The following is a 26,793-nucleotide window of genomic DNA, read 5'->3' on the forward strand; positions in this document are numbered from 1 at the left end:
TCTCTCCGCACGCCATCCTTTATAGAGATTTTTTAGGCTAACAGTATAAACATTTCTTATGTCAATATTGCATCTACCATGAAAAGCTGGAGTAACATGTTATTCTAGCTGGACTGTAATTCTGTCATGATTATAAGGCTGATTTGACAGGTGGCATTACTGCTGATGACACCTTGGAAGTAAAGTGCACACCATGCTGGATGATTCATTTGTGTGCAGAACACATCACATTATTTCTAAGTATCAACAACACCGTAATGAGGATCAATGGACAGGACAATGAGATGACATCTGGAAGATGAGATCTGGGGCACACAGTTATAGATAAAGTGAAGCATCATGTAACAACTCAGTAGATGAATCATGCAACAGCTCAGGTGCTGAAAGGTTATTTTCTGTTTTGTACAGCGAAGGCAGGGAGAGAATCCTAAGCCACACAGTGGCGACAGATTGCAGCCATTCACCAGCTTTTCAGCAGATCGTGTGATAGTGTTATCTCATGTGATGATTTGTTGGCTCCTTGGTCTGAGAATAGTCAAAGACCTCCCCAACCCTTTTTATAACAAGCATCTCTGAAAAAAAATGTGCATTCAATCATATAACCCTTCAAAAATATACCCATCATTATTGAAATCAACATACAAAACTCCATCACATGAGATACGCTGAAGTAAGGATATCTTATCTCTGAACAGTCAACTAATAACTGATGGGATGAATGTCAGATTCCTCCAGAAATACTGCTGAATACTTTAAATACTGTGATTTTTTACGTCTTCTTATTTCTTCATCATTTTATTTATTTTCCTGGTGGGACAGGAATTTCAAAAGAGATGGAGCAAAGACATAAAATATGTAACTTGCAGCAGAATATTCATGTTTTTTTTAAATTATTGTTATTTGTTCTATTTAATTAAATTTAAGTAATCAGTTTGTATCTTGGGGAAGGCTCAAGGAGTCTGAAGTCACAGCCTGCACATTTCTGAATTTCTAAAGTGGTTTAGATGTTTAATCAATTTAACTAATCGATAGAGAATGTATTAATGCTTATTTTGATTAGGCGACAGTAACCTTACACCATATGGATAATCATTTATTTTAATAAATAATTACTACATTGTAAAGACATTGTGTGCTGGATACATGAGTAGATGGAGAGTGAACCCTATTAATAAAATAGATCGGCACAGCAGATTTTTTTCAGGCAGCGGGGAGCTCAGCTGATTCTCTCTGGACAAACAAAGGTTAAATTCAAACTTGCATCAGAGGTAGTCTATGGAGCAGACAGACAGATGCCTCCCAGCTTCCTGTCAGTCTGTCCTCCTCAGTCAGCACACAGCAGCATCTTCACGCTCCGGCCAAAGGATACGGACTATATGGGCAGCAGTCATGGGACAGCATCCCAGCCTGCATGTGTCCCTGCCTGACTGAAGGTGAGTACCCAGGCTGCATGTATCTGTTTTCTGGTGCCTTAAAAACACTGACTCATCAAGAATTTAACCTTCAGCATAGCGATAAGGTCTCACTGTGTGCTTCTGAATTGACTGGCCAACCCGCTTTCCTTGAGGTGATCGCAAGTTGTAGTGAAAAAGACGACGGTGTTATCGCTTGGGTGTGGAGGATGAGGATTATGCAGTAAATGAGCGCTACAGCAGGTGATGATAGACCACAGACGCCGTCCTGCCTCCTGCATGAAGAATCTCAAACTCCATTCCAAAAAAAATCGCACTTGGATGTTTTTTTTGACTGAATGAAGGTCTACGCACTAAATATAATAATACACAAGACATGGTAAGGATTATTGGAAAGCACTGGTATATTCGACCTAATATAATGCAACAAAGAGTTGTTATTTTAATCAAATTTCAACTTCAAATGATGTTTGTCACTGCAAGTCTCCCACCAAAAACACCGCACCTATCTCGGGCGGTTACAGCTGATCAATGTTAGGTACATTAAATGTTAAAGTAATGTGTGTGAAGTAATGTGTTTGCCAAAATTAAAGAACAGCGCCAAGTCAATTGATAAAGAGCATTCAGATGCTTTATTTAAGAGATGTATAGCAGCCGAAACGCAAAAACGCGATATGTTATAACATTTTCCAATGATATCTGGTGGGAGTGATTTTGCGGACCATATATAACGGGAGGACGATAATAACCCCCCCCCCCCCCCCCCCCCCCCCCCCCACTCACACAACTGTAAATCCTCCTTAAAGGCCAACAGCAAGTTAGAAATAGAGCTGGTGTGGTTGATGCTGGGAGCCATTAGGCCTGTTAATGACCTCTGGATAAGGTTGTGGATGTCAATGGGACACTTTCATGGACCAGAAATACTGACAAATAGCAGGATTTAGCTGAGGGGAAAAAATGCAGTATGAGAGTTCCCAGCCGTCCCACAGGAAGTTAGTCAAATATTTATCAGCTGGCATCTGTTATTTCTGATATAGTGCCTGCTGTAAGACAAAAGCCATGCACATAGTTTTGCTAATATGACTTTATCATCTACAATCAAAAACTGTGTGTCACCAGTTGTTAAATTGATGGGGGACTTGTACACTAAGTATGCAGTTAAAGTGATAATCAGTCTTTAATGTTTATATATGTGCCAAAACATCCACATATCACATTAGACATGAACACATATTGTATGTAGCCTGGGCTACTGTATGCTACATTATGCATAATTTAGGGGGAGGAAAAGAAAACATGTATGCACCTTTTTCCTCAACTGGCAATACACAACAAGAAGAGCATAAAGTCCATTTGTACATATGTTATTTAAGAAATCGTCACATTTGGTTGTGAATCAGGAAGTAATGCTCTCAAATGTCCAGTCAGAAACATACATAGACTTTATATTTTCCAGTGTGTACAAGTTATGGAGCTATGGAATATTTTGTGTTTTCTGTTAGCCTGAGTCGCTTGAAGTATGAACTATTTTGTGGACTGAGTTGCGTGCTTTTTGGACTGTAGAAATCCACACAGACACAGGGACATGCAAAAGGGCTGACATTAAGGTGTTTACACAGAAAAGACTACAAATTACATATTGGCAGTCTGCAGTTATCACTCCCCTCTCACTGTTTTGGAGTGTGAATACATGGAAAAGTGGTAAAGTGATGTTGGATTTCCTTCTAACAGAGAGCTAAACAAACTCCTGGATTCCTGTCACATGTCTTTGTATGTGGTACATAGCTAAAATTTAGCAGCATGCTGACAATGACAGTAAGGATGAAGAAGGTGAAACTGAAAGTGCTGGTGATGTTAATGCATTTTTTTATGTAATGATTATCATGATGATTAGGGTGATGATAATGAAGTAGTGTTTTAAATACCAATAAATTCACAGATTAAGAAAAAGCGCACTAGTTAGATGTTATCTTGCAGGTCATTTTTCTCCACTGTGACTTTGTGTGTTTTAAACGAAACAATAAGCGTGTGAAGGTCAGCATCAGCTGAGGCTCAACATGTCAAATATTTCTGGAGATTGATTGTGTTTACTTATATATTTTGGACGCTAAAATGTTGGTACAGAATTAAATCTTAGTTGAATATTTTGGTGACAGTAGAGAAGAAAAGGTAGAGAACAGAGAAGGAAGAATGTGATTTACATCCATATCTCTTGAAGTTGTAAAATTGGGGAGTTTGGAGATATTTTAGTATGTAAGTGATTCAGTTCCAACCACCTGGAACCAATTTTAGCACCAGGGCAATATTAGGTTACTGGCTGGTGTTGTATTTACTGCCTGGCAGCTTTATTGTCCTTTCTGTTAAGTAACTAACTTCAGGAGAAGTCGTCCTTTCAATGCTCCATGGAAAGGGTGGACATTCCCATAAATAGCAACACTCTGCTTCTGTATTAAACATAGAGGAAATCATCACCTCCATGATTTGTTTGTCTGATATGGACTCATTCTCTACCTGTCCCTATACCAGAACCTTGTGATTAGCCACTGAATACATACATTTACATGTATTCATCTGGCAGACGCTTTTGTCCAAAGTGATGTACAAGTGAGGTGCAATCCACAGTAGATCAAGGAGAAGCCTCCATGTTCCAGCTGACACATGTGCCACAAGGCTTGAGGTGTGTGAAGTAGGTGTGTCTAGCAGATTATTTTTTTCTTTTTGACAGAGAGTGAGAACTTTGGGAAGGATGGATAGATAGAGAGCATAATAAACAAAAAGGGATTTTTGAAGACAGAAAGGGATTCTGCTGGCTGAATCCAGTTTGGCAACTCGAATGTAGCCAAATAACAAAAGCAAAGCTGTACATGTTGCACTGTAACTGCCTGCATATTGATTTAATTATAAAGCCCTCAAGAAATGCTGCAGATTAGAGACACCAACTGAATCCAATCAAGGTAATGGGCAGTTTGTGACTAATTTATTTGGGATATGATGCATTGTTTAATATCCATAGAAACAAACATCACTGGATCACTCTCCTAAAGCAAGTAGATGGCTGTGAATGCAAAACGGGTGGAACTGGAAACAATCAGCATTGTCATTGTGTTAACAACTGTTTTTTATGACTTGATGTTTGCAGTTTTGTATTGGGGAAGGATTTGTTTTTGCAACTTTACAACAATGAGACATCATTAGCAAGTTACAGTAAGCAAGTTAACAGACAAAAGGTAATGTTATACTGTACTGTATACAAAGACAATTTAACAGTTAAAACATGACTTTATGCTCAACAAGGTGTCCTTTAAAATAGACAAGACAGAGTCAAATTTTTCCTTCACAGGAAAGAGAGCCCTTTGTGAACTCAGTGGACACGCAAAAGAGTCTCCCTCCAAACCTAGGTGAGCTAGCCTGTGTTAGCTGATATAACTGTAGACAAATGTGTTGGTTAAAAACAGAACTTAATGCTTAGCAAGGTGTCCTTTAACATAGATGGCAGAGTCAAAGACTTTGCAAAAGGGTCCATTGTGAAGTCAGAGGAGAGCCAAAATAGTTTACACTTGTTGTTTTCTGTATCAGGACACCTGAAAGAGCTAGCTTAGCTCTGAGGGTATTATAACAGTTTTAATATAAACACTTTAAATTGGCTGCATTGATTTAGCTCACAGTAAATTGAGGCAATCAAAAAGATGGAAGTGTATCTGCCTGACCTAGCTACTTAGTATGTTATCCTTTTAGTAGACAGAGCGTAACATGTCAGCTAGCTAACGTTTACGTGAGAGCTTGCTAAGTTAGCTAACGTAGCATACTTGCTCCCCTGAGTTGGCTTTTTTGTTGTTCTTTGGTGTAAATAACCACCATCTACTGCAAATAATATCTCTATTTGTCTTGCTACAGTAGATGCTCAACTTTCTGCCTTTTGTTTATTTTGTCTCAGATTACCTGCTCAGGTGAACAGGCTGATAATTTGTTTCAACATTTGGACCAAGAGTGACTTTCACTGGTTTTATATAATATGAGATTTCTTCAGTTTCTACAGGACAGAGAAATAAATTTACTTAATCCAGCAAGCATGAGCTGATTTACAATTCACCTGTGTAAACCAAATCAATGCAACAGGTGACATTACATGACCTTACTATTAATAGTCATGGCGCTATTAACCACACACAAATGTGGTGGACAAATTAAAAACATCTTATAATTTAATGAAATCCAGAAGCCCTGCAGTAAATATTACCTTTGTTAAATTTATAAATGTTACATTTTGAACACATAATAAAGGGAACTGTATAATAAAATATGACATTATATTTTAATCAAGTTTTCATTGTGAACATTCCCACACTTTAAGGTTTTACTGCATCACTGCAGCCAGGTTTTACATATAAAAAATCCAGTCACCGCCCTCTCTCCTATCTGTCGATGCATGCAAACTACCATAGATCCCTATGATGTCACAGCTCTGTGACGTAATGACCGGTACACCCAACTAAACATACGCAACCCTCTACACACTCACACCACACATCCCTGTCCCTCCTTCACTGTATCTCTCTGTCTTAATTTTGTAGCAACACACTGCAGTCATGAAGCACCAAACACACACATACACACGTCACAAGGAGGCAATTCAGTCGAGGTCATGATAACGCTGAGTCATCTCCCTGCTTCTCTCAGCTCTTCCTCTCTTTAAGCTGCCGGTGTATGTAAGGGAGAGAGACTGTGTGCAGGCATTAACTTCCTCTCAGCATCAGACCATGATCTGTCTCTTCCTGCATCTGCATCTGTTGTATATCCTTTCACATCCATGGGAATACATTGGTTATGAGGAAATGTGACATTATCCATTTCTCATTGTTTTATGATTATCATGCAAAGTAGAACCTGATGTAAACCTCTTAGGAAACACATCTAATAAGAAATATATATATGAATGAGGGTAAATATTACTTGAAATTTGCTAAATTTACTGTAATACTTTCCTTCTGGTTTCATCTTTTGGCCACAATGTCAACTCTGCACCAAAGGTTAAGGCTCTCCTTTCTTTTGGTTGATCAAGGTGTAATATAATCTATTTTATCCACATTCTTGTTTCAGCGCTGTAAGCACTGTAAACATCCTTCTGAGATTACAGCAGTACTGTGGCTGTCACCTTGATCTATTTGACTGGCCAACGCTTTGCATTCCAGCAAAAGTTGAGCCAGGTTCAGTTTTTTTTGACTGACAACCCTGTGTCTTTGACGTCAGAACCTCTGCATTCATTGAAATGAATGAGGGAGCTCTGTTTCTTTACGCAGTACTGTTGTCTGTCTGAACTTGGTCTTACTCTTGTTCATCCTTTAAAGGTAGAGTCACAGTTTACTTTCTGACTGACTTTGAATCGCTGACTTTAGCTGATATTCCTCATAAGGCTGGACGATATGGACAAAATCAAATATCACAACATTTCTGACCACATACCTCAATATCAATATTGCAACAATACTGTAGGGATGACTAAAATATTTACACAATGAGATTTTTGATAAATAATCATCAGTAATGTGGATATACAGTAATGACTAAGTGGGTAAAGTCAAATAATGGAACAGCTACAACAGTCTGGTAAGTTCGGACAATGACATCACTTTAAAACCAGGAAATGACATCACTTATGCCATATTATGATATTACGATATCCAAAATCTAAGACGATATCTAGTCTCATATCATGATATTGATATAATATTGATATATTGCAGAGCCCTAATTCCTCATAATGTTTGTGATTGTTTTCAGTAGTGTGTCTGTGAGTGTGTATGATGATTGTTTTGTGATTGTGATGTGAATGAACTCGTCTTATTGGGATTCTGTGTATATGGAATCTGCTCTCAGGTCTCTCTTGCAAAAGAGATCTTGATCTCAATGACATTTCCTGAAATAAATAAAGTAAATGAACATTACACGTGTGATTCCTTGGAGAGTGATTTTTCTCTCTGCATAAGTGCAACTGAATACCAGTTGTCAAATTCCTGTATTTTTGCAGTCTTAGGAGAGGAACTAAGCTGCACAACCTAAAACAATAATATGCTGTGTGTGTATTTGTGTGCTGCTCAGCTCAGTCATATGGCTGTTTGTGAGTGTGTGTGTGTGTGTTTGTGTGAGTGACCCTTTACTCTCTTAAATAAAACAGGAAATGGTTTTACTGTGGTTGAGAGTGACATCAGGGTTACTTAAATGCTTCACACAGCTCTACCGAACATTTAACACAGTCTCAAAAACCATGATATTACATGTTGTGGATGAGTGACAACTGCATGTTGATTTCATATAATATCATGTGAAAAATAAGCTTTGACAAGCGAGGTTAAAACAGTAGATTTTAAAGTAGGTGAAGGTTGCAGTCATGGTTAGATAAGAAGATGCAAACTCACTGTAGACAGCTTGTTGTCAGGAGTTAGGACATGGATTGGACATGAGGGTAAATATATCTTCTTTCCCGGGAACTTTCCACTGCACTAATTCAATGTCAAACTACTATTTATAGTCTTTCCACCGTATGCTCTTCATGGTGGGATAGACTTATACCACTGTTCACATATCTTACATGTAAACATAATGCTCATTTCACATATTTTCATGAGAGCATGAAAACAAGAAAGATGTCTTAAAAAAATCGAAAAACTGACACAAAGATATGATCATTTAGATACACAAACAGATAAACCAAGAGTTTCTTTTTCCCTTTTTCTTTTTACTCCCCAGAGTATTCAGTCTGAAAATAATAAACACTCTTAACATGGGAAGGGGAGGAAGGGAGTGGAACAGAGATAGAGCTGACCCTAAAAGGACTTTGGTAGAGGAGAAAAGACTCTTAATTATGAAGCAGTTGCTCTGTATCTCTTATTTAGAAAAGTAAATAGATCTGGTGGCTTAAGCATAAGAGACTTGATTGTTTTTCTTGCTATCCAGCCTTACTTTAATCAACTGGAAGTTATACAGTGTGCTAATTGAGGCCATGTCCATTGCAAGTCATTTCGATCATGTTTTGAGTTTTGATTATTGCCTGTGGCTTAAAGGAATAGTTATAGTTAGTTACCGTGTTAGTTATTAGTAATTATTGCCTAATGTGATTACATTTCTCAGTAACAACTGGTGTAAGTGATTACAATTTAAAATTCAGTAATTACAGTACAGTTATGAATCTCAGTAACGCTCCATTACTTTTACTTGACAGACTGCTCCGCTACATGCTAGTTAGACGCGGGGGCTGGCAGTGAGGGGACATGGTTAGCCACCATGAAAAGAGGAAAAATGGGACTCCAGGTCCAAACTTGTCTCATTTACATGTTGTGTTTTCTTAGCTGTCTTGCTAACGTTACCCACTGCTAAGAAATCAGCTGGTTTAGTTCAGAGTTGGAGGTTGTGAGAACAACGCAGCTTCACTGAGAGGATGGGACTGAGTTAGTCACTGTGGCTAACGTGAAGCTAAATAAAGTGAAGACCTCCAAACTGTTGGCTGGGGGCCTGTTTTTCTACCCGTGTTAAACACAGAGGATGGAACATGTGGGTGTGGAGGTTTTGACTTTGGTTAAAGGGTGCTTTTAACAGAGCTGACAGATGAGTAACAAGTAATGCAACTAATTACTTTTGCTGTTGCATAAATATTGTAGTAATGTAATGATAATAATAATTGTATCTACATAGCACTTTTCAAGCTTAAAAGTTTAGATTAGATTAAAAGGATTTACAGAATAAAAATTTAAAAATCAGAAACCCATGTAAGCCCCCCTGTATGACATACTAAATTAGAGCACATATATCAAGCAGCACTGAGCCCATACATAAACAGATTTGTTCAAAGTTCAAGATAAAAGAAAGAGGTTCATATATAAATAAGTAAAATGCAGATAAAAGAAATAAGCTCATATAAAGCAGGTGAGTAGCAGGTTAAGTAAAGAAATAACCACATATATAAACAAATGAGATGCAAATGAAAGAAATGCGCTCATATAAAGCAGATAGAATGCCAATAAGTAATTGTGTGATTGCTGGATGGAATTCAGCTTGCAGCAATGTTTTAATGAGCCATATTTAATTTGTAAATGATTACATTTTTCAATTAACTTACCCAACGCTGTTGCTTTTGTACCAAGAGTTAGAATAAAGGTGCTGGTAAGCAAGTTTTTAATTCTGAACAAGGCCAGGCTAGCTGTCTACCCCTGTTTCCAGTGTCTATGCTAAACTAAGCTAAGCTAACCAGGTGCAGGAAGTGACTTCATATTCAACATTCAGACACGAAAATGGTATCAATCTTTTAATCGGTCTCTTCTCAAGAAAACATGAAAGTGTATTTCCCAAAATGTCGAACTACTCTTATGAACTTGCGTTCAGGCTTCTATTACATTTAGTCTCAGTGGTGTCCTCTATAGGATACATTTTCAAATTATTCAAATTGTTCCCCATATAACTCTGGTTATTGGTCTTTGGTGATCCAATGTACTCATGGACAAGTCACTTCAAATGTTTTTTTTTATACATAAGATATAACCAGTATGAAAAGAGTAAAAGCTTTCCATGGGACAGTAGTATTGTGTAAATCTGTGGAGAGTATCAGCTGAAGCTGTGTACCATCTGGCTTGTTGTGTTGATTGCCAACTTTTGTGATATAGACATACAGTACGTTCAGTGCATGATTGAAGCTGATTTCTTTTATTTCCATTGCATTCACAGTAGTATGCTATTGTTATATTGTACCATTTACTACATGATTTACACTGTGAATTAACCTCTTACCAGACACCCCCATTTTTGAGCACAAAATAATGTACCCAAAATACTGTTCTTCAATCCTTCATTTGAAAGGTAGTAGTTTGGTTCAGGAGTATAAGTGATCCTGAACCAAAGTTACTGAAGTTGAAGTGTTCCACAGGTAGGACTGTGTCATTTGACAGGTTTAACATCCCAAGCAATGCAGAAAAGATGGTAAAAGTCTTTTGGAAGTGAAAATAAAACAGTTTTGAAGATGTTTAGTGGAGAGTGAGCTAACGTTATCTATCAATGCTGTTTCAGAGGGCTTCACCCCCCCTAAAAAACATTTCAGTGCCAACGAGTGCTGATAAGTTTAAGTGTAAGTGTGAGGGGCGTTAATGGACGCTGATAAGCCAGCGGAAGGCCAACACTGATAAGCCGCTATATGTTAACTCTAGTCTACACTGTGTGTGTGTGTGTGTGTGTGCGTGTATGTGTGTGTGTGTGTGCGTGTATATGTATGTGTATGTATACTGTTTGCACATTCATGATTACATATTACATCACATATACTTTCCGTACATGTGTGAATCTACTGTATATCACGTATTATGTAAACTAGGAATGTATCATATTGGTGTGAACTAGTGTTATATTTACAGGCTTCTACATGTTTACAGGCTCACATATGTTTTTTTTATGTCAAAGCAATGTACATGGGGTTCCCTTGTTTTATCTTTGTCTCTTCTCCTTCTCATACACCACCTCTGTGCCTCCTCCTTTCTCTGTAGATACACAGAAAAGGTGGAGCTAAGGGGAACCCACACTGTAGGGGCACTCGCTGTTCTCTGCTTTTAACCTCTTATCCGGCGCACACATTTTGACATTGTTTATCAACCAAATTTCCACAGCTTTTTTTCTGTGTTTTTGTTGGCATGCCTTAACTTTGACCATGCCGACTTTCACATGTTAGGATGTGTCCACTGTTGACAGACAGACAGGAAAATGGTAAGAACTATTTATTTGTTGGCTAACAGGCATAAAGGAAGCTGTTGCAAACTGACTGTATTTTGCAAGGCTCATGTGTATTTGTTGCAGAAATGATAGCCTGGGAAAATTACACTTGTGCTTTACAAAAAATAAGTATAAGGCAAATGCATATTTACATGCTCATGCATGAATATTATTACCGCAAACAAAATAAACATAACAAACATGATGTAAAGTGTGTTCAGAAATAGTTTGATGCTGGACACAAAGTGTCAATATTTTTGATTGTCACTGTTTTATTTTTGTGAGGTATATCTCTTTATGGTTTTCATTGCACACTGTAGACTACACATGTCATCTTTATTATACAGCATTATTGGCCAGCAATACTACTATTACTATGCTGGCGCAATACCTAGCCCCAGGTTTGCTGTGTGTCAACTCGTTAGTTCTAAAATTGTTTTTGGTAATTTAACACAACATGTTTTTTTCAGGAATATGTACTATTTGCTTATGGTCTTAAAATTAGATTTTGACACAGGGCCTCAAGGTTAGGTAATAATGAAGGCCCTGCCCTAAAGGTCCAGTGTGTAAAATTTAGTAGCATCTAGCAGAACAGACTTGGCAGATATGGCATACAGTATTCATAAGTATGTTTTAATAAGTGTATAATCACCTGAAAATAGGAATAGTTGTGTTTTCCTTACCTCAGAATGAGCCCTACATAGAGAGTGGATCCCCTTCCACGGAGAGGACCTGCCATGTTGCACCACCATGTTTCTACACACTTATATTATATTTTACACTACCTTACTAATATTTGTTGTGCTAATACTTGTTATGTAAAATGTTACCCCATAAATTTTAGCATATTAATATAGGCAATTCCAAAATCTTTACTTAAAGCACTGAAATGCAATACATACATAAAATACATAAGTCTAAGGAACAACTTCCCCCAGGAAGCCAATTTGACATAGCGGCCAAACCGTATAATTACAATGTCATGTGATGCTATTGGGCCCAAAAAGACTTTTTCCCATAGACTTACATTGTGAAAGAGACATCTGTAAATCGGCGGATTGTAGGGGTTCTCTTGTTTTATCTTTGTCTCTTCTCCTTCTCGTACACCACCTCTGTGCCTCCTCCTTTCTCTGTAGATACACAGAAAAGGTGGAGCTAAGGGGAACCCACACTGTAGGGGCACATGCTGTTCACTGCTTTTAACCTCTTATCCAATGCACACATTTTGACATTGTTTATCAACCAAATCTCCACAACTTTGACTATGCTGACTATTGGGCCCAAAAAGACTTTTTTCCATAGACTTACATTGTGAAAGAGACAACTGTAAATCAGCGGATACATTTTTCCTCCCCGAAACGACTTGTCTCACTATCAGAATTTGATCTGTTCAGTCCAGTCACATTTAAAAAGTCTAGAAGAGCCGCACAATTGAATCGTTTAGCCGGGGGGGCTAAACCAGAAGTAGCCAGCTTGGTCAGTGAAAGTCACTAGTGGGCTTGCTCTATGGGCCCCACAGATGTGGAAGCAATGCGGAAGATGTTGAACTTTTTTGGCTTCATGCACCACTGAGCAACTTTCATAGGAATGAATGGGGCCCCGCCTCTGACGCTGTATCCATATCTTGTTATACATCCATGGTCTGCAGCAGCAGCAGACTGCTTCAACAACAACAGTGCAACTTTTCAAATAGGTATTATCTGGATAAACCGACCACATATTGGGAGTCACCTGAAAAAGTATTAAAACTAAATAAAGTGACATCCTCTCACGTTGGACTGAGGGCAGACATCATTACTGTCGCTCTTGTGGTACAAAGTGGTATTTGGGAATGTTTTAAACTAAAATTCTGGCCAATTCTCACACATCATACCTTTAACTTGAGCTAACAAATGACACTATGCTAATGTTCCAATAATATATTCATTACAAGCTAACGCTGCCGGTCATGCTAAAATGAATCAGTGAAGAAACAAGAAAACCAACCGCTAATTTAGTTCATTAGTGGATGGCAGCAACATAAATTCCCAACGTGTTTGGAGCAGAGCCAATCAAATCAGAGGGTGTTCCTGTACTGCTAGGACAAGAGGGCCCCTTGCTGTTTAGCTGCTAAATACTCCACTGTGTTGGTGCTGGACAGGTAGCACACAGTGGGTTCATCAGAGCTTTTTCACTGAAAACAGCTGCCTACTGTTGCTGGAAAAAGGTTGATGCAAGCAGTGAAACTGAACCAAAACATTAAAGCTTCAGGCTGTAAAACCAAAACAATAAGCTGAAAGATGCTAAAATGCTCTGTAGAGCTGAGGGATGATAATTATCTTTGGGCTTGCCAGTACGAGCAACACCATTTGCATAACACATGTCATTTTTTCCACTGTTGATATAAAAATTTTGATTAGTGCAGCTGGCCTGGAACACTTTGATAGCCATCAATAATTTAACTGAGTACACCTGTACTTTTCCAACTGCTTTTCCAAAATGTCAGATGTGAAAAAGTTGTAGGCCTCGTAGGCACATGAAAGATGTAACACATTAAACACTAAAATGCACACCTCCCCCTCCCTCTGAAGTGTCTCAAAAGATACAGAACTTATATCTTAAAGCCTATTCATATGTTTTTATAGGAATGACTTTTGATAATCTGACTGTGATCTCTTCCTCTCTTTCTCTTTCTGCCCTCTTTGTTTATCACATACCGACTCTTGATGTTGACCAGGGAAGGCCTGAAGATGATTTGAACCAACTCCAAAGCCTGTAAGTGTTTTTTTCTCACACTATATTTCTGTCTCTCTTGCTTGGGGCTGGGGGTGTTACTGTAAATACTGTACTGGCAATTACTAATAATCTTTCTCATCATTCTTGTACAAAACCTCATTACAGTCTGTTTCTTTTTTTTCTTTTTTTACTCATAATCGCTTCTTAACCACAGAAACTAGCCATGTTAAAGCTCTCACTGCCAGTGGACATTTACTCATCTTCACTAGTCACTAATCCCCCTTTAATATATGTCATATTCTATTGCCTTCATGTGCTTTATGCAATTAAAAATCTCACACAACATTTCCCATCTATCCTTGTAGTGATAATGTGTCTGTAATAAGTAGCTGTTGCATAATGTGAGTGGCTGTCATTCTCACCATTTTTAATTAGAGCCAAACAACATAACATCAAATGGTGATTTAACAGAAACAGATGAGGCAGTTTATTATTTCCTATACCTCGACCTAATTCTGCTTTTACCCCTGAAACCCACTTCAGTGGTAAAACTGCAACATGCTGAAGCTACAGGAACACACAAGTTATTAAATCTAATCTCTCCCTTGAACTCTTAGTTGAAGTTACATCATGACTGAATCACAAGCCCCGGTGGAGGCTCCCCCGTCCTACATGATTTTTCTGGTGGTCTTCCTCTTCTTCATCACCGGACTGCTTGGCTTCCTCATCTGCCACCTGCTGAAGAAGAAGGGCTACAGCTGCCGCACTGGAGACATGGACGATGAGGAGGAGGAGGAGAAGCTCGGAGGAAATGCTGACGGTAGGTTGAGAAAAAAGCAGAATAGAGAAGCAGAGAAGCTAACCTTTTTCATTTAACATGAACAGAAAAAAGTCCATTCCTTTCTCTCACATCTCTCTCTCTCTCTCCATGCCTCTCCATACCAACACTCCTTCAGAAATACACAAACACTTACAAACCTGTGTGGTCTTCTTTGAAGTCCACAAAGTACTCACACACACCAAGTTACTAAAACATACACTCACTTTGATACATAAAGATGTCTGCACACATGTATGGACATACCTCACTCACACTGTAGACAAATCTGACCTGGAAGTGGCAGAAAAAGCTTTTGCTTGAATAGTGCACTACACAAAGATGTCCATCTCAACAAGTTATTTGTTATTATTCTCAGAGTGTCTCAGTGGGACACTCTGCTGCTTTAGAAATATGCGTCAGTCGGTGAAATCACCCCTCTAAAACCAAGATAGTTCAAGACAAGTTTACATACTATAACTAACTAACTGTCGGTCTGAATTTGGTCATTTGGAGCAGTATTTGTATTTTCAGGATTTCAATAATATTGAAGGTTTTGAAATTGAACTTTGACAATTTGAGATTGTATTTCATATTCTGAGTTATCGTTTGTAACAAAATCAAGCACAACTTCAACTGGTTCAACTGGCTGAAACTGAGATGGTTGAAATGGTCGAATTTGTATCTGTTTGGCTCTTCCAACATCCCTGAATGTTGTGTCAGTGCAGCTTTGAGCTGGGTGATGCGTAAGTAATGACGCTACATTATGCAGGGTTTGGCCGTGAAAAATGTTATGTTGTGTGTCTTTAGTTGTGTATTTGCCCTTAGTTATGATAGCGAATACTGAGAATACTGAGCCAACTAAGCTCAGTATTTGCCCGCCTGAATTACACTGAATTACACAAAGACAGCAAAAGCTATACATCTATATCCCAAAACATCCTAACAACACTGCAAAGCCAATAAATGGATGATTGAGACTTAAAATAATAATTGTATATTATATATAATATTTAATTATAATTCCATCATTTAAATTATTTCATGCAAAAGAGGTTTCCCATACAATTCTGTTTAAATAGACTCACATTGTACAATTGTCAATGATTTTTCACAAGGGTAGATCTAGAGACTGAAGAAGATTTCACCTGACTCCATTTCCTAGTCTTCCTTCCTGCAGCACCAAGATATTTACACTGGTTGCCAGTTTGCTTTGGAATTTTGTCTTGTGTAAACAAATTCTGAGAATTAGTCAGATTTTGCTCTATATACTGTAGACAAGGGCTGCATCTAGCTTACATCAGACTTCCAAAATATATTCATGTTTTTTGTTAAATAGCAGTAACAGTCTAAATATAGCACACATTTCTGGGAAAACAATGTATCACCTATATTTCACTGTATTTGAAATAAAATAATTGGTGCATTTTCCTCTTCATATTTTTTTATATTTGTGTATTCTATGTGTTCTGTGAAGTGATTTGGCTTCAGAGCAGAGACTTCAGTCATGACCATGCTTTTCAGCATTCTGTGGTGGTTAAATAGTTTTGTGTTTAGCTGTTTCTACTCATTGCCAACTCTGTTTATCTTTAAAACTATTTCTTTGAAATTGTTGTTTGAAACAACACTGTTGGTATTCTGGCCACTTTAGATTAGTATCATTGAGAATTCAGGACAGTAAAGAAAAAACAGTCAGACAGACTTCACCCCCCAACCAGTTCCAGAGTTTGTTGGAACCATATTTTAAATAAGATAAATAAATACATCATAACAAATGTACAGGGCTATTATTTATTGAGAGATTGTGTATAAATGCAGTCAAGCTTTCACTAGTGCTAGCTGACATTGTAAAATCTAACAAATGTGGGTTTCATTTTGTTCTTGCTCTGCTGTGTTTCAGATGAGGATGAAGAGAACCAGGATACAGTGGAGCAGATCCTCAAATGCATTATTGAAAATGAAGGTGATTGTTCAAGTTCAGGTTCTAGTTTGTTAGTCTAGTTTGTTTTGTCTATTGTAATTTTGATTATTCTCCTCCTTCATTATGTTCTGTTTTACTGTTATCTGTATCCTGTGTGCTGTTTTGCAGGTTGATACTCATCATGGATATATTTTTGAAAGCTGTTGATATGCTAAAAAATACTAAGATGACACATACATTACTATATCCAGGGCCCTGCAATTTTCTTATTCTTATCAGAGTACATTAGTATGTATCCGCAAATCCATCAAATAGTAGGCTACCAAATTAGTTCTCTAATATGAGTTCTTTTTGTCATCTCCAGCCAACATGGAGGCCTTCAATGAGATGTTGGGAAATCACAATGTCTGTGTGCGCCACGACCCAAGGTACACTCATCCATCCATGTCTGTATTAGTGTGAAACCGTGTGTTGACTGCATGTTATTTTCACAGGAAATGAGCATTTTTCATTTTAATCTTCAACTTTAAAAACTCTGGATTTTCAAAATGAATGTGTTTATGGTGCAGAGTACTTTTACTTAACAGTTAGACTGAATATCACTGAGCAGTCATACTATATAACCAACAGGTGGGTTTTCATCCACTTGGTTTTATGCACATGCTCAGTTTGAGCATTAAAAGACCTGAATAGAAACGCTGAAAAATTAAAAACAATCTCAAAATATCACAAAAAAGTTTTTACTCTTGCCTGAGGTGAAAAAGTTGTTGTGACAATTAAAGCAAAGTGCAATGGAATCAGACATAGAAAATAAATCATGACGTACAGTACCCAGCATTTCTGTACTGCAATTTCTTGTTACTTATACACCAATATGATATATCTGCATTAAGCTAATATTGGATGATATATCAATCCAATGTTCATGATAGTAATAATGATAATGTTAATGTCCAGGTTGCGTAAGGAGTCCATTGGTGGTATTCCTCCCCATCATCACACAGTGCACTCAGGCACTGACCACAACTCCTGCCACCTCTGTGCCCTGGTACGATCCAAAAAGGGCCGCCGACAAAGTAGAACCCCCCGCTACAAACAACGACCTGGAGAGCAGACTGTCTTCTCTGTTGGCAGGTAACAACACAGAATCACATTGCTTCTGCACATCAAGCATGCTGGGATAGTGTAGATATGTCAACAAATAAGAGGTCAAGACATGCATAACTGACTGTGTCACAATCCCTTCAGATTCCGGGTGATACACACTGATAAGAAGCCCCACGGGGGTCCTAATGCTTTGGCTGGTTCTGGTGACCAGCTGGACCAATCCCAGGACAGCGAGGAGCAAAAGGATGCCGAGTACAACTTGAGAAGCATGTTTAAGGATGTCCTCCCACCCTCAGAGAACTCCAATGGGACTGCTCCGAATGTGGGGAAACGCAGGAAGAGTATGACCATATTTGGGCTGAGGCGGGGCAGTGACCCTTCTGGCATTAAAGCAGCAGAGGATACAGGTAGGGAGACTGGAGGGATTAGATTTGCTATTCAGCAGCAACCCGTAGTGCTGGAGGAACCATTGCTGACAAAGAAAATTAAAGACACCCCTGAAAGTGGTCCTAAACCTGGTTCCACACCTGAAACCAAGACCACAAAGCGCCAAACACCTGCCTCACCTCAACACGGGACAAACATTTCAAGTTCTGTTAATTCTCAAACAGACAAACAGGCCCATGACTCTAACTCTGTTCCCAAGGATGGCTCTACACATGGACCCAGTCCTGAGCCTCGTACCAGCCTCACAGTCAATCCCTCAGATGGGAGCACAGCAGCTTCTGCCCCCAGCTCCCTTCCCATTCCATCTTCTGCCTCATCTGGGCAGACATTTAAGAGAACAGAGAAACAAGATGTTGAGTATAACATTTTAAGAAATGAGGAAGCGTATGATCCTGGGCCCCTGCAGACATCTACGCCCATTGCCCCTGGACCTGGAACCATTCCAGGTTTGACTCTGGTAACCCAAACTCCCCCTGACCCAAGGTCCAGCCCAGATCAGGAACCAGGTTTTGATGCTAGCCCAGCTTTAATAAGCTTAGGTTCTTCCCCTCCATCTTCATTCCCAATCAAGACCCCATCGTCAGTCTCTTCATTAAAAACTCCTACCTCACCCTATGCGGTCACACCGAGTCCCAAGCTAAGCTCAAGGAATGCATCATCAGAAGCTGCAAAAACTGCCTTTTCCCCTACCCTCACTCCAAGCCCTAAGCTCCCATCAGGTCGGGCAATGTCCAGCCAATCTCCTATTCCTTCTTCATCCTTTGGAAAAAGCACTAGTCCCTTACAAGCCCGAATTCCCTCACCTGCCCTTACTGCTAGTCCAAAACTTGATAGCATGCTAGTATCACCACAAACCCCCTCCTCTTCTTCTCCAGCTGACCAAGCCCCTTCTTCTGGAAGTTCACCTCGTCTGAATGTAAAGTCAGGAAGTGTGACGTCTGTAACATCTACGACCTTTACCAAAGGCGATATGGTTTCAAGCCCATTATCTCTAAAGGAACAAGAGCTAGAAGAAGCCAGAATCCCAAAATCAGAAGAAATGACAGAAATAAAAACTGGGATTCTCAAAACAGAGAAACTTTCACCACCTGTGGGAGATTTTATTGGCTCTGCCCTTTCCTCTCCCTCTGATCAGCTTTCTAAAGACAAACAGAACAGTTTGTCTCCTTCCAGTCCGCTGTTGCCCTCCTCACCTCTAGGGAGCAGAATAAGTAGTATGACCATCGTCAAGCCCAGCTCAGACAGCAAGAGGGAGTTTTCTGTGGTTACTATGGTGGAGAAGGAAGAGCAGTCTACCTCACAAAAAAAACAGACAGGAGAGACTTCTGAATTTGGGGTTGAATCTGGAAAAGCGGGTGTTAGTCCACTCAGTCAGGGAGGACATGTCCCCATTTCAGATATTGGACAACCTGCAACACAAATCGAAGAGACTTCTGGGGCAGAAGTTAGGTCAGTGGTGAGCCAGGAAAAGGACGATATGGTAGAGATGGAAGATATTAGGGACTGCAAGGTGACGCAGGTTGAAGAAGCAGAAAGGGTGGAAGAGGAAGAGGGAAAAGTTCAAACTGTCCTGTGACAACTCAAAGAAAGATTTGAGGAGTAGCACCACTAGAGTACTAGAGGAAATGAATTATAGTAATGATAAAACAAAATAAATGTGATAATGCTTTTAATCATTTAACCACAGGAGGTACTATGATACATTTGCAGCTGGACTGGACTGGCTGGTCTACTGACTCTCTGACTGACTGATGGAAAACCATGTGAATAATTTTAGCCACATAGGCTTTGGATCATAGCTTACCATTTTGCCAACCCTTCTGTTATGTTTTAGATTTTTGGATGATTTTTTCTATTTCTCCAGGCAGCCATAGGCCTTTTATTTCCTTACAGTATAACAAGAAGACCAGAAGCTGCTGTAGGCGCTAGCAGCTCTGTGAGGCTGTACTACAGCAGTGCTTTTAGCTGAATGCTAATGTCAACATGCTCACGATGATGTTTAGAAAACAATGTTCTAACAATGTTCTAACTATGGTGACCTCCATGGTCACCATAGTTTAGCTTGTTAGCCTGAACACCAAAGTACAGCTTAGGCTGATGGTAATGTCATTAGTTTTGCAGCTATTGAGTCATAAGCCAAAGTATTGGACAGACTGGTATTTTAACCTGATGGTGGTGCTAGATGAAAAGTCAGGGGATCACCAAAGTTATTAAAATTCATCCAGATGGGAACATGGATATCTGTACCAAATTTCATGGCGATCCACCCATGGTGTAGATATTTCATTTGAAACCACAAATGTCAAACTTATGGTAGCACTATAAGAAAGGCGGATAATCATGAGAGTCACTGGTATAATCATCTGGATCTATGAATGTCTGTACATTTTTTTTTGCCAATCCATGCAGTAGTTGTCAAGATTTTTCAGTCTGGACCAAAGTCGTGGACCAACTAACTGAACAACAGACTGACATTGCTGAAAATCTATTACTGAATTCTTGAAATTCAATTGAGTTATGTGAACATTTTGTCTTCATTTAATTTGGCAGTAGTGCAGACCTGATGTGCATGGTGATGGATTTACACAAGTCGTGCAAGTTTCAAGATTTTCATACCATACGCAAATGAATCGAAACCAATGGCTAGGGAAAATATATCCAAAATTTTAAAACAGTACAGCATGTCTGACTTTTTGTTACTTGATTTATCATTTTATGATGAGAGTCTCTCCTTATTTGGAATACCCATTTTCTTATAGTTTCTTAAAGTTGAAAACATTAACAGGGGCATCATCATCATCAAAGCTGTATGGTTAATTTATTGATTTGATAACCGTGGTGATCATTTATTGATGTTTAATGATGGTAAATGCTCTCAACCTCTAATCTCATTTATTGATCCTCCTGATTGTAAAACAAGATTAACAGCACAAGCAGCTTTGGCAGCTCTATGGGCAGCTAGACAGATGGAGATGTATCAGTTAATTGAATTTGCAACAAGTTCTTGAAAGTATATTTGAAATACATTACATTTGTCTTACTCTATCTTCATGCAGTTGCTTTTGACAAGTACGTTTCCTCCTGGACCATTGCAAACAGTCTTTTCATACCAAATTTCTCTTTTTTGTCTCCTAATTTGGAAAGTCACCCCGTTAGCGGTTGTGCAGCAATAAAGACATGATCCCTGACTGGCTTCCCACCATAAAAACACTGCCAGTGGTTCTCAGTGACCAAACCCTGGGCAATGCTTTTTTCTTCAGCACCAGCCAAACTCCCCAGTCATTCATGTGGCCATGTACAGTAGTTACACCAGTAATATCAGTAGCATTTTCTTCTTTTATCAGTGTAACCAGGCACTTCGACTGGTAAATATACTACTTCTCCTGTATACCAGCCACTCCAGTCCCAGACCATGATACTAATGCATATCCACAAGTGCACTGGGTATTTTACGTGTCTTGGTATTCACGCCTCTTCCTTCTGCTCCTGCCAATTACTCATGTGTCCCTGTTCAGCATAAATTAAATGCTTACCAGGAAAGTGCAAAACAACCGCAAATGAGAGCAATGATGGCAAGTACAGCCATAGACTTTGTACTGATGATTCTATAATCACACAGTACCTGCTATAGCAGTCATATATGAGAAAAAAACTCTCAGACAACAGTACACAGACATAAACACATCCACAGAATAAACTCTGCAGTCCTTAAAACTGTGAAACTTAAGAGTAATTGATTTCAAAAATATTATGTGTATTTTAAAGTGTAGGGAATATTTTAAAGTAATCTTGTACACCTTATACATCAGATAGTAGACAGTGATGTTGTACATGGGGACTATGGTAGAACTCTCCATTGATTTGCTTTTTGTTGTAATACAACATTATTCTGTCTGTCATAACAGCAAGACCATTCATTCTGAAGTATTTTTTAAAAATCTACTAATCCCAGCAATGGAGCAGAAATGTCCTGTAGCTGTGGTTTCTACCATAGTCACGGATGTATGATATGATATTATACATAAAGCATATATACACAACTTTTCATTTAACCTTTACTGTACAGCATGTCTATATACTCCCTAAGTATATGACTAATAACAAAGTCATTCTACAATATACCCTGCAACAACAATCTGGTGCAATCCAGAGAATATAAGGTATTAATATAGTCTGCTTTGACACAATTTTAAGGAAAATTGCCTTTTTTAAACATTTCTCTAATTTTTGTTAATTACTCAAATTAACAATTGTTACGGACTTTGTGGGCCTGTCCACTGTTTTTTATCATTTCAGGATGACATTGTTTAGATAATGGGGTGAAATTGTGGTTTTGTTTAAAACTTGTGCGATCATCTGACTGCCTATGTTGGTGACCCAAGTTGAAATAAAAGGGAGGTGGGGGATTTTCTTTTATGTATAAAAACAATTACACAAAAAAGCTCTTTATTGGGTAAAAAAAAGAAACATCCCAATATTTAACTTGTCAATGTTAAGGAAAAAAATATTAGTTGTAGCTTTTTTGTGTTTGTTTTCTGGATAACTTGAAGAACCAGAGGCCTGTACTACCAAGCAAGTTCAGCATATCAGACATCTTTTTGTTATCTGGCTTCACTAAGCCCAACAAACCACAATCTCACTAAGTGGTCATATGACGGTGGTTATCAACTTGTTAAGTCAACCCAGGTTTTCCCAATTTAGTCATGAGTGTATTCACATAAACAGGGCGGTGTTTGCAACATATGACCAATTTCAAACATGGACAAGTCTACCGGCAGAAGATATATATTTTACAAAGAGCAAACTATAATATTAGACAAATACAAAGAAGTTAAGGACATAATCCAGGCTAAAAGCAACACAGTTGCAGCTGCCAAATGCAGGAAGGACAGCTAGCAAAAAATCGCCAACTGTGTGAATAGGCATATCAATATCACTGCCCCATCTTTAGGGCACAGTTAGATCTGACTATAATTACATTTGTGTATTCCAAATTAATATGTTGCTTAGATGTATTATTATGGCATGTATGACAATTTTAGCCTTATTCTTTCAGCTGCAACCCTGGCACTGTCAAACGGACTTGGGAGCTGATAAGAAATAAATATAAATAACATAATTCAAAGCGCTAAGTAGGCTTACTTTCATATCTTATAAGTACAACAAGTACAATGCTTTAGTGCTTCAATCAGTCTCTGTTTTAGGATGAGATCAGTATACAAGAGCATAATGAAATGGCTTTGACATTGCTTGTAGCAAACAAGAGAAAAAAATGAAATGATGAAGACAGGAGAAGTGCCCTCCTACACAGGAGTACACTCCTGCTGAGGAGCTGGCCCTCTGCAATAATGAGGGTTGCCCCTTAATGGAAGGGTTGGAAAGGGGTGTCTGGCCCAGACCCTGGCAGAAGTGGGAACTCCCCACAGGCCACATTTGCACAGGGTATGTCTCAATGAGTCAGTGTTAAACTGCTGGGTTGCTAAGTAAGTAAGGTAGCAAAGTAATGCAAGGCAATGCGTACAGTCTGCAGGACTGTAGGTGCACAACTCTGATGTGTCACACTGACAACATAGGGCTCAGGGCTCAAGAGGCTGACACAGATAAGTCATTCCCTCCGATGAGAATTTATACCTCTCATATAAAAAATTGTCAAGGAAAGCCACAGGGTTTTGCTGGTCTCTAAAAACCCTTGCCTTCCTAAGAGACCCTCTCACTATTTGCACACCGAGCTCCACAGGATCTTCTACAAATGGTGATGCCATTTTCCAAGAGAATTGATTGGTCAGTAGGCCATGCTTTTATACGCATTGATCTGATATCTTGAACATAACTTGTAGGTAAGATGTGCAGCATAAGTTACCATGTCGATGTACCCCGGTGAACCACCATCGTAACTCTGAAAACCCAGGGTTAAACCTGAAGTTACCTTGCTAACCCTAAATCCTGCTTCGTAGTACCGGCCTCAGGTGGTTAGAGTGGCTGTTTGATCGCAAAAACATGAAAACAATGAGCACTTAGAAACAAATGTAGAAATGAAATAATAAAATGATTTTGAGGATTACTATTTACACTTGCTTTAATTGTTTTTTTTTGACCACTCGGGCTGAGCAACAAGATGTGAACACCAAATTTTACATATTATCACCTTATAAAGTTGTTATGGTGAGCTTGTTAGTGAACAGTTGCCTATTTACACTTCTAGCAGACACAGAGCAACATTAGCATTCATTAGGAGTCGTGTTTGTGACCACCTGATGAATGTGAGTCCAATATTCACACTCCTTTTACCTCTGGTTTTGTCCTCCATCAACACCTGAGAGAAATATCTGGCTCTTAAGCTGCTAAATGCTCCACTAAGTCACTAGCTAGCAGCTAGCTTTGCTGTGTCGCAGTGTTTTAGAAGAACCCTTGCATTAAAAGCAACTTCTTAAAACACCAAAAACTTCCACATAAACAAACTCACCACTCATTTCTAAAGGGTCAATCTATGCAAATTATATTTATATATATTAAAAAACCCAACATATTTTCTCACGTAGCCCCAGTAGTTTGTGGCCATGCAGACAGCTTTGGTATGTTTACTTCTGAAAGTTCTGCCGTCACCCCAGTGCAATGAAGAGAATAGCATTCCCTTAGCAGATACATTCAAAACTGATTAGATAACAAAAAAGTGACAAAATATGTATTTATGTAATTTGGGTGAACAGGCCCTTTAAGGATTTAATAAAAACACAAGACGGGAATCCATATGTGTTTAGATTTCTATTTGCTGGAATTCAGCCCAGTATAAATTAAGCCTCTGACCCTTGAGAGCCTCTTCACTACAAAGACTGGTTAGCAACAGAAGGATTTACCAGACAAAGTTCAAAGGTTTCAGGTCAGAAGTCAACATCATTTCCTGGCCTTATGGGAAACCAACCAGGAGGTCTGTAGTCTCCAGTCCAATTTTTGTTCTTGCTCTGCCCCCAAAATTTGAAATCCATCCATCTTCCTGTGACAGATGGAAACAAAGTCATTAACAAAGGCCTCTTGTGTATTTTAGATCTAAAACACTGTTCAGATAGAACTCTAGTGTGTAGTCTCCAGTACATTTAGATCTTTTCCAGATCTGTTAAAGTTTGTAAGTTCTTATTATAAATGTTTCAACATGTGGTTATGATAAATTGGGTCACCACACACATCACACCTTCACATAATGACTGCATGTGTTTCCACCATCTACTTTCACCATCGATATATTAATGAGTATATTAGTAACAAGCTGGTGTTTCACCTTTTTACCACAGTACATACTTGTGTGTTACATGCTGACAAATCACACATGATAAATCTTGTAAATTACACAAAATTGACCATGTATAAAGAGTACCGTGTATTTTTGTTTGTTTGTTGTTGTTTTTTTAATAAACTTATGCACAAATCAAAAGCCATTTTACAGCTAAGATAATGGACTGAATGAACCATATATGTACATTTCATTGCAGATCTAGAATAATGTGTGTAAAAATATATATGTCATGTCTTAATGGTGCAGCTATCAGTAGCCATATTATTCAACATGCAGCAATGTGGAGCCCTGTGTATCTACATTTCGTTCCTTCCAGTAAACAGCAGTTTGGTATGAATGTTTATGTTGCATTGACTGTCTCCTCTGAATGAGACTAACATTTGTGGTGAGAAGCATGCACTGTAAGTTGCAGTCACCAAAACATGGAGCAACTACAGAATATAAATGAAAACGAGGTCACCCAGAGTCCCATTTTTAGTTTTAGTTTCGTTTCAGCGCTCCTTTTCAGTTTTGTAGAAATAGAGGACCAAAACAAACAAGACACTTAAGTCAAGTCACTTAATTTGAAGACATTTTTTGATATGTTTGATTAGCCTTGGATGGGTTTGAATTATTATTGTGCCCTTTGAAGGGAATTGGAGCCTGTGGCATGTATGAGACTCTGTTTGCATCGATGTAGTTGAATAACATGGTAATATTTCAAATTTTTCTACACATGTCAGCGAACACATAGTTGGATAATGGCACATTAAAGGTCCCTTCATAATCAGATCTAGTTATTATACACTAGCCACTATATGAATGTATGAGTATGAACAAGGACAAACCCAGTAAAGATCCAGTGTGCTAAATGTCTTTGAGTTAAGTTTCCAGTTGAGTCGCTTGTGTCATCATTACTACCTTTGTCTGACATATAGTGAGTAGCACCACTTTGACATGTGTAGCTCATGAAAACACATTATATAGATCAGCAGCTATTGAATGACTTGCATTGTTGCACCACTAAAAACTGCAACAACTAAAAAGTCTCTAAACTCATAAGTTCTCCATGTTCATTATACTGTAAATAGTCTCATTTTAGCAAACAGCTTGATTGATCAAATCAGGGGGTTTGTAATAATGTTGAGATGTATATTCCATTTATCCTAGCTAACAGGGGCTGGAAAATATGTACAATATAATACGCAGGCTGATGATTTGTGAGACTTGTAAATATGCAGATGTATCATAATTTATTCTAATGAAATAAAATATCAGAGTTCTGCTTTTCAAACCTGGGCAAGTGTGTGTTTTGTCCTTGTTGAGCTTGATGTCATCAGTCAGTGGCTGATCAGAAGTACAG

The 26,793-nt window shown here is 38.6% G+C and overlaps 1 protein-coding gene and 1 long non-coding RNA gene across 3 annotated transcripts; one reads left to right on the top strand and one right to left on the bottom strand.

The window, feature by feature from the left end:
* The first annotated feature begins 1,225 nt into the window (after positions 1-1,225).
* rell2 (RELT like 2) lies at positions 1,226-23,052 on the top strand. Of its 2 annotated transcripts, none has more exons than XM_044363859.1 (7): positions 1,226-1,433; positions 13,873-13,910; positions 14,489-14,691; positions 16,589-16,651; positions 16,974-17,037; positions 17,567-17,743; positions 17,858-23,052. In XM_044363859.1, the coding sequence occupies exons 3-7, from the start codon at positions 14,502-14,504 to the stop codon at positions 19,737-19,739; spliced, it is 2,376 nt and encodes a 791-aa protein (XP_044219794.1). In that variant the 5' UTR covers positions 1,226-1,433; positions 13,873-13,910; positions 14,489-14,501; the 3' UTR covers positions 19,740-23,052. The 2 variants fall into 2 exon arrangements, with proteins under 2 accessions (XP_044219794.1, XP_044219793.1); XM_044363858.1 differs by lacking the exon at positions 1,226-1,433 and adding an exon at positions 10,981-11,150.
* On the bottom strand, positions 20,586-26,692 carry LOC122990493. The gene is made up of 2 exons (XR_006405381.1): positions 26,239-26,692; positions 20,586-26,074 (listed from the first exon to the last, which is right to left on the bottom strand). It is a non-coding gene; the product is annotated as an uncharacterized LOC122990493 (long non-coding RNA).
* Between the last annotated feature and the right edge of the window lie 101 nt (positions 26,693-26,793).

Source organism: Thunnus albacares, chromosome 10 (assembly GCF_914725855.1).
Source record: "Thunnus albacares chromosome 10, fThuAlb1.1, whole genome shotgun sequence".
NCBI classification, from domain to species: domain Eukaryota; kingdom Metazoa; phylum Chordata; class Actinopteri; order Scombriformes; family Scombridae; genus Thunnus; species Thunnus albacares.